General features: G+C 33.6%; 2 protein-coding genes and 2 long non-coding RNA genes across 5 annotated transcripts in view; 2 read left to right on the forward strand and 2 right to left on the reverse strand.

The window, feature by feature from the left end:
* Positions 1-884: 884 nt before the first annotated feature.
* On the reverse strand, positions 885-1633 carry LOC119830306. Its single transcript, XR_005287839.1, has 2 exons — positions 1201-1633; positions 885-1070 (listed from the first exon to the last, which is right to left on the reverse strand). It is a non-coding gene; the product is annotated as an uncharacterized LOC119830306 (long non-coding RNA).
* Positions 1634-2116: 483 nt separating this feature from the next.
* On the reverse strand, positions 2117-6784 carry LOC119830307 (replication factor C subunit 4). 2 transcript variants are annotated; one of them, XM_038353268.1, is made up of 6 exons: positions 6551-6784; positions 6182-6457; positions 5810-6028; positions 5067-5226; positions 3698-3780; positions 2117-2460 (listed from the first exon to the last, which is right to left on the reverse strand). In XM_038353268.1, exons 1-6 carry the CDS (start codon positions 6655-6657, stop codon positions 2253-2255), a joined length of 1053 nt encoding a protein of 350 aa, XP_038209196.1. In that variant the 5' UTR covers positions 6658-6784; the 3' UTR covers positions 2117-2252. The 2 variants fall into 2 exon arrangements, with proteins under 2 accessions (XP_038209196.1, XP_038209197.1); XM_038353269.1 differs by lacking the exon at positions 3698-3780 and having other exon boundaries at positions 6551-6783.
* A 961-nt stretch (positions 6785-7745) lies between these two features.
* Positions 7746-8736, forward strand: LOC119830178. The gene is made up of 3 exons (XR_005287831.1): positions 7746-8091; positions 8173-8382; positions 8586-8736. It is a non-coding gene; the product is annotated as an uncharacterized LOC119830178 (long non-coding RNA).
* An 86-nt stretch (positions 8737-8822) lies between these two features.
* The window catches only part of LOC119830567, a 4427-nt gene continuing 4406 nt past the window's right edge, over positions 8823-8843 (forward strand). Inside the window, exon 1 of the mRNA XM_038353628.1 lies at positions 8823-8830. Within this exon, the coding sequence (XP_038209556.1) occupies positions 8823-8830 (8 nt within the window). The remainder of the gene's footprint in view (positions 8831-8843) is intronic.

Below are 8843 nucleotides of genomic sequence, written 5' to 3' on the forward strand. Positions count from 1 at the left end.
AATGTGAACTGTTCTGTAATATTTCGCGGTAATAACAATTCAAATTTCAAAGAAACGTTTAATTTTTTCCACCCATTTTAACGACGCAGGCATCTCGTAGCGTTAAATTTACCAATGCAAAATTGAACCTTCAAGTTTTTTTAACTCAAATTTTACCTGGTTTAGATACCTGCTCTATTGACTAGTCACTACCCAAAAAGTTGACCGTCCGAATTATAATAGATTGGAATATATGTAAAAAACAATACCTTAACCACAAATATTCGATTTTCACATAGATTAGAGTATATTATCTAATAGTTATAGTTTCAAATAACGTTCCTACTCTGATAACTCAGTAATTTGAGTATTCTTTTAGAATATACGAATAGTTAACATTAGATTTTTAAAGTCATAAGTAATAAACGTAACGATTTTTACTAATACATATAAAGAAACCTACGCAGGCTAGGCGGCCATTGCTTTTTATATTATAACCTTTATTTACAATAAACAAGGCTATATAGACGCCAAGTATGTGTGAGCTCATGACGCGGGAAGTTTACAAATGGGAAAATCCCATGAAACTACGTTTTGCGTAAACTGTCCGTAAGCGTGAATAAATATTATAACATACATTAATACATTGAATAGATTTTGAAATATACTAAATTGAAAAATGCTACAAAAAATAAATAAGTAGTAATTACTATATAGCCATATATTTTGTGATATAGTTTGTCAGTGCTGAAATATTTGCCAGTTTCGAATGCACAAAATTAAATTCAACGAACTCGAATGTATAATTTATCACGACCATAAACGTGCACAATAAAACTGAGATAAAAATATGATAAAACAACCCATATTTTTTACAATGAAATTAATTTAAATAATATTTTGAATTTGCATTCCGTCGGATGTGTATGGTAATTTGCACGCAATTGAGGGGTGAGGGGACGTTTGTCAGCGTCAGGTTGTCGGCCCCAACCCGTGACGTCAGCTCACTGACCACTGCGAGACCCGCCACAATAGCCTTTCTTAGAAGGAGCAGATGCGCTTGCGCCGCTATTAGCCGCGCCCTTTCCGCTCTTTTAAAGACCCCGAAAATAAAATCATAAAAAGTCAAAAATACTATTCTTTTATAAAATTAAGATAACACAAGGCTTGAAATATATTGAACATTGCTTAATTGAAAGAAAATACATCACAAAAACTCACTTTGGGCAAGCAATAGTTAAAACGGGTCGTGTAACGACATTTCGGTTGCCGCGAGAAGCGCGCAGGTAGACGCCGATTACCTCCGCGAGTTGCGTACCTGCGCTCAACGTATCATTAGTACGGCACCGGTAATGATAGCCGGCCATAATCACCGAGCCGCCATCGCGCTCGAGTCCTCGCTGTATGTAGAACATCGCAACTTCCATGGATGAGTGTGGATCTAGTCATGATGTAAAGACATGCACTAAACCTCCACTCATCGAAAGAAATTGACCTTTGACCGGCGCGGCGATATCCCGGGATAGGTACGTCGCACTGCACGCACTAATCGTTCTCGATGTCACGTTGCACCGAACCGAACAATAACGAGCACGTTGCCGTGTTTTTTAAACAATATTGAAATTAGAACGCGCGTATCCGGTGACGTAACACGACCGCGCGCTACGGACGCTCACCGCGAAATAAACGGTCGAGATTTGAAATCTAAAAATCTAGACGCTGCGCGTGAGGCGGGAAGGGCAGAGCGCCGGTTCGAACGGACCAATGGCGGCCGAGCGCGCGCAAACCGCGCCGCGGTGGGGCGAGCCGACAGCCACCGCTCTGCGAATGCCTGATATTATCTTTTCTCAAAGAACGTTATTTTCTTTCTTTCCTACGCTCGCTCGTGCGTTTAACCGACGGCGGAAGTGAAATGAACGTGCGCGTAAACTCGCAACGTGACGCTCGTACTTCAGCCGTTGACGGCTATGTCGACGGCGTCACAAGCACCTGCCGTTCGTGGATCCAGATAGCGCTAAAAAATCCATATCAATATTTATTTTTGTCCACAAAAAAACCGCAAGCGATTTCATTCAACAATGGACCGCGAGCGATAACTCGAAATACCGTAAGAACTGCAAGAAATAAAACAACTGCATCGCAACAAATCGTTATATTACCGAAACAATAGCACGGTTCTTAGAAAACGAAAAGAATAAGAACCTGACAAGCAAAACAATTTCAACCGCTTTGACTCATACATTTATACTTAGAAAATTGAAAAGGGGTGAGATTTAGGGGTTATTATTGGCCATGATTATTGTACAGCCCAAGTCGGTGAGTTGCATGACTTCAGCCCCGCCATCTAGGAGCCTATGGGAGCAAACAGCTAGCTTCTCGCTTATGCAGCATTTTTGTTTGTTCGTCAAATGGCCGCTGTTCACCACCGTCGCACTCAACTGCTCTAACAACTGAGATGCGGAATATGCATCCATTAGAAACCTACAACAAAACACACATATAAATTATTATTCTTTAATATACAACTATGAGATTGCGGATTCTAAATTCGGAGGGCAATTAAGTAAACTGAAAACATTTTTTTTTTTGTGTAAATTAACACAAAAAAAGATGTATACTTTTTGAAAAAAAAAAATTCATCATTTCTTTAGGGCAAAACTTGTTTGAGCTAACTTAACACGTAAGTTAGCATTGTATAGTCAAATGTATGATTTAGGCGGATTCCAAATTAAATATGTTTATAATTATTATAGTTGATTATAATTGAAATTATTATAATAATAAATAATAATATTTTTTATTAGTTTTCAATGGTCAAGGTCAATATAATTTTATTGCTAATAGTCATACTTATACTCCCTAATACAAATTTAACAAATGATAAGCACTGCCCCTAATTAACAAGAATTTTACATTACCATTTCATTATTTGATTCAGAAGAAAACTGTCTAAGACAAAAAAACAAGAATTTAGATTAAGAGATTGTTTTTTTCTTTAAAACGTTTATGTACTTGTACTTCATTTTAGTGTTAGATTAAAGCATTTTATGATGTAATATAATAAGAAAAAATGCTTACTATAAAAAAATTACAATAAAGAAAAAAAATTTAAAGCTAATATTTAAATATTACATTATAAATCTGCATATAAATTATATAAATATAAATGATAATTGTGTAGAAATGTAAATTTCTTGTTTTTATAATATAAATGTAAGTTGTATTCATTCTTATAAATCTAAATGTAAATATAAATACACATAGAAAGACTGTGGTCAATGATTTCATTAACTATGTAACAATAAGTTCTAAAAGTTAAGGTTTAGTTGTTAAAAAAAAATATATAAGAAAAACATAAAAACTTGTACAAATAATTTATCAAAAACTAGCTTTCCGCCCGCGGCTTTGCCCGCGTAGTCACAAGACTGATAGAGCCGGAGTTTTGTTCGCATCCCGTGGGATTTCCGGGATAAAAATGTTATTTATATTCTATGTCCTTCCCCCGGTTCTAAGCTACTTCTGCACAAATTTTCAGGCAAATCGGTTAATCCGTTCTTGAGTTTATAACTAGCATCACTTTCTTTTACATATATTCAAATTATATATTATTGCTGTTGATTGTTCTAAACCTGAAGTAGTTTTTGAGTTAATCTTTAGCGAAAAAAAACGGAACAAAAAACTTTTTCTTACACTATATAACTAAGTAAAAATCACTTACTTTTCAACAAATTGCTCCAATTCACTATAGTTCTTGATACTCAGATATTCATTGACTAATTTATCTGGAACCAGTCCTGTCACCTAAAATTTTGGGAAGCGTAAGAAATAATCCTACTATCCTACATAAATCTGAATGTCTATCTGATGTCTGTTAGGATGTGTGTGCGTTTTTGCTCTTTCACACAAAAACTACTAAACCGGTTGCAATGAAATTTGGTACATAGATAGCTGGACAACTGGAATAACATTATATAAGCACTTTTTATCCCGATATTGCTACATGATACTGACTTACGCGAGTGAAACCGCGGGGCGGAGCTAGTTTTTTATATGAGGGAAATTAACTGTTAAGCATAACTCCAAGGATTTTTTTTGTAAATGCTCATTTGAAATTGATTGACTGCTTTCTTAATACAATATGTAACACTTGAGGAATAAGTAATGATTGGAAAAATATTTTAAAGATACTAGAATTGCTGTCTAGATATTAATGGAATGGAAGCATAAAAGGTACCCCCTCAAATATGTAAGGTGAAAAAAGATCACTTAAGGGGATGATTTTTGAAAAAAAAAGTGGCTTTCATTTGACTGTGGGCCTTCAACTACCAAACAAATGTCACATTGATAAAAACGGTCTTGTGGTTGTGGTGTGGAAGTATAACGAGATTCTCTCATATTGATTTAGCCAGTACAGGTAACAGGCAAATCCAAAAAAAAAGAAGTATAGGTAATGATCAATTCAATTTATGAACCTTGTTGCACCGCCAGACCTTTTTTATTGATGGTACTATCGAGCATAAAATCTAGGACAACTAAATTTCTATGTTTATTTCTTAAAATGTTCATGAAATATGAATATTTTTCTACAAACACAATTTATAGGAACATTCTTATTTTTATATCAAACCATTTCACACATTTCTTAAACTAATGAGAAAGCTCTTACAATCCTTCCAAATAACTCAATATTCCTTCTAGGATAAATAAATGTTAATATGCTATGTACAAAATGAATTTTTTTTTTACCTTGTTCATGTATATCTACGTAACCCCGCACATTTTAACGATTTTACTCCATGCAATATCAATAACCAATCGAGCACATGATAAGGTACTGAATTTTATTTTTTGGTCTAATGCACACAAATGTGTGCGTTACATCTGTGAGATGTGTAGTAATGACTGTAAATCGCGAAAATTTTATTTGTTTTAAAATTCTAGGGTTGAGGACACACCAAGAAATTTCCAACAAGAGTAGTGGGTACACACTGGGAAATTTTGTGAAATTTAATACCGTTGTGTATTATTGCGTTATTCTTCCAGACACCACGCGAACAAAACCACAGGCTTTTTCTAGCCAAATATACCTCAATAAGTCCTTCTGCAGTAATCTTGCCGAGCAATCGTTGACAGCATTGCAACGCTGTAAGCGCACGGCGAAGGTCTCCATCACAAGTATCCACGGCCTGGTGTAACACCTCACCCTCACCAACATCAACACCTTCCGACTCACATATTTCACGCAATCTGTGCAGCAAACATGTGTGTATTAATGATTTGTGCTTGTTAATATCATTGAGCTTGAAAATAGATAAAATCTAGTCAAAACTATTCTTATTACACGCTTTTTATTAGCTTCACCTGTATGTTTGTTTGTAACCGACTTCTTTGGGCGCGATTTTGACCCACTTTAAACGGCCAGATTTCGTTCAAACTTTGTAGATTTATTGAGGAACGATGACAATACACTAATTTGATAAAATTATTTCATTTTTCAATTTGCAAAATATGATAAAAGCATGTTTTTTAGTTTTTTTTAACTATTATAATATATTATTTTTTCTATTATCTTGTCTTCAAAATTTTTTGTAACACATATTCAACAAAACAAAAATCATTGAAATCCATTCAGCCATTCTTGACATACAAATTGTATAAATAAGACCTCTCTATAATAAATACAACTTATTCTTCTAGAGTAATTTTTTTTTTCATATTAATAATTAATGTAATAATCAATATTAAATTATTTGTACTAACATTATATACTATTTGTTACACACAGTATATAGGAGGAATACTATACACTGATAAATACATATTTTCCCACCTTTTTATAACATTTTCTCTGGCCAACGGTTTAAACCTGAACTTAGAGCATCTACTAGTTATAGGTGGTATAATTCTCGACACATAGTTGCAAATTAGGCAGAACCGGGTTGTGCGAGTCTCTCTCTCCATTGTCCGACGGAGTGCTGCTTGTGCCGCATTTGTCATAGAGTCTGCTTCATCGAGGATCACTAGTTTATACGCTGGACATGGTCTACCACTGTAGAATGGACGGTTATATGAATAATACGACATAAATGTAATTACCACATTTAAAAATTACTAATCTTTATTACATTTTCAACAACTGCAACTTACTAATATTAAACAACTATGAAATAAAAATTTGAACAAAAAATTTCAACATACTTACTCTGGTTTGGTGTTGCTAACAGTTAATTGAGCGAAAGATTTCACTTTATCCCTGATAACTTGAATGCCGCGTTCATCAGAAGCATTTAATTCTAAAACACGATCCCGAGTAATATCTCCAAAGAGCTGACGAGCTGCAGCTAATATCGCACTGGTTTTTCCTGTTCCGGGAGGTCCATAAAATAAAAGGTGAGGCAAATCGCTGCCAGATAAGCATTCCCTCAAAACCTGTACAACCTCTCCCTGATCCACTATATCGTCTATAGTTTTCGGTCGGCTATAAAAATAAAAATTCACTATTTAATAAATACCATTGATTGATTTTATTCATATCGTAAATGATAAACACCAATTGCTTGTAATACTCAACTATTTTTCAACCCATGGTGCGGGAGGTTTCTTCTTAGTGGTTTTTGTACTTGAAGTGCTTGCTTTATCAGAAGCGGTGATTTTACCCGTCTTTAAGAATGCCTGCATTTTTTCAAAATGATGTATTAGAAACGAAAATGAATATCATTTAACCTTGTAATTATCTAAAAAGAATCTAAATCAAAGAAAGCAACATTATCTAACGCGGGAAAACAATCAAAAACTTCAAATGAGAATGTAAATTTCAAATTTTGTTTAAAATGACAAATGATAAACGTCAATTATCCTTATACGATAGATTACCATTGTAATACAGAGTAAGTAATAATATACTAAATAGCAGAGCTTACTTAAATATGCTTACTAGTTTCTAAGTTTATAAGAAAAATTTGGAAATTAGAGCATTCTGCACACTGTCCATTATGGATTTTATAATTTATGGATGATCAACGAATTCCGAAATTATCTGAATTCATTCGAAATCGTTTTACATATTTGGTAATAATAAACCTTTTGGACCTGTTTAAATTCCATACTTTGCTGAAAAAAAATTATCTCTGTAAAATATATGTAAGTTGAGTTTAAAGTAACTAAATGCGATTAGCCTATGTAAATGCGTTTCTAAATAGACTCCTAAGTGATTCAGTCACTCAGAAACCATCTTGACAAATGCGCTTATTACACTGTCCTAAATTTAGTGATGCTTAATTATGTCAACTAAATTTAGTACAGTGTAATAAGCGCATTTGTACTAATCTATTTAGTAATCTGTGATGGAGCACCATATTCCATCCATTAATAAAAAAGGTTTTAAATTTTATAAGAGTTTTTGAGAAGATAAATACTCGTAATTAAAGCGTGCCATATGCTAACAATCGACCGTAGGTAAATAGAAACAATTTCGAAAGATATAGTGTGCTGGTACGAAAGAACTACAAATGTCAAAAAAATATCAAAAAGAGAGAGAGAGAGAGAGTCTATTAAATAGATTGCGTAGGAAAGTAGTGTCATTCTAAGTTATTATTTTAAATAATCTTGAGAAAAAAGTAACGTGACAGGTATATTAACTTAATCTGTGGTTATATTTGGCGGGAATTCTTGAGTCTTGGCATAGCCTATGCCAAATGTCAATAGTCATTAGCCAAAGCAAATTAAACCAAACTGAAAAATGCAAATTAATACGTAGTTATGTACAGACAAACCAAAACATATCCTTCGCTGCCCGTAACATCGATCATCACTCATCAACAAATTTAGATACTTTCAAATTCAGAAGTGATTTTTAATAGATAATATTATGTACCCGTAGTAATTGACAATTTTTTGGTTCAAACCGAAAATAAAAGTCAATAGGAAGAGTTTTTTTACGGTATTATATTTTGTATTACAAAAAAGTTATGTAATGAGCATATTTGTAAGTGTAAATGTGATTTTTTATGAATAATTAACTTCAAACCATGACTAGACGGTCTCAAAAAAACTCACCTTCCACGGGTCCTATTACAAAACGCATAGAAAGTTCCTGGGTTATGTTAATAAAAGGTGCCTACCATTTTCTAACTATATTATTTTAATGTTTGTATCTTCCACATTATCCTGTTATATTCCTCTTTAAATTTTCAGATTCATTGTTTAAAAACAACTCTTTTACGATAATATCACTACCACATCCCGCTCATGGCAGACCTACGAGATATTGCCTGGATGAACAAAATAAAAAAGTACATGAAATTGTAACATTCAATGAACCATACCGATCTTGGTTTATTGATGAGACGGTAAAGTCCAATGGAAGCTTAATGCTAATGACCCCTGTCAATCCTTTATTTTTAGGTATGGTTAATAATAACATAAAACACCAATGTTCATTTATGTTTCTCACCTGTATCGGTTGTAAATCATGCATGCTTGGTTCAATTTATATTCTCCGGTCAAATAAGAAACTGTGCTGTTGTTTATAATAAATTTTAAACATATGCAAATACAATTAAGAAATTTTCAAGTTAAGCACCAAATAATAGTCTTACATGTTACAGTTTTGCCCAGGCTAAGGGATCAATGTAATAGCAGAGCTGTACCTCTTGAAGATTTATTATCAGAAAAGGGATTTGATAAATTAAAATACTTCATATGCAATGATAGCCTGAATAGTGTGGCTGATCTAAAGGTAAGATTAAAAATACTTTTCATTTTAAATGTTGTGAAATCCCGTGTCCCCCCTACTGGGGTATGGGGCAGATGATATACATCTGTTTCACTGATCGATTTTCTTTATGGACAAGTAGTTGATCAGC

The sequence above is a fragment of the Zerene cesonia genome, chromosome 11, assembly GCF_012273895.1.
Source record: "Zerene cesonia ecotype Mississippi chromosome 11, Zerene_cesonia_1.1, whole genome shotgun sequence".
NCBI lineage: Eukaryota > Metazoa > Arthropoda > Insecta > Lepidoptera > Pieridae > Zerene > Zerene cesonia.

What these genes read in the sequence shown, in the direction of transcription:
- LOC119830307 (XM_038353268.1), bottom strand. Translation starts at nt 6,657, where the DNA reads ATGCAGGCATTCTTAAAGACGGGTAAAATCACCGCTTCTGATAAAGCA. An exon ending in GCACCATGGGTTGAAAAATA is followed by an intron (nt 6,458 to 6,550) that starts GTTGAGTATTAC and finishes TTATTTTTATAG; the next exon opens with CCGACCGAAAACTATAGACG. An exon ending in AGAGAAAATGTTATAAAAAG is followed by an intron (nt 5,227 to 5,809) that starts GTGGGAAAATAT and finishes TTTGCTGCACAG; the next exon opens with ATTGCGTGAAATATGTGAGT.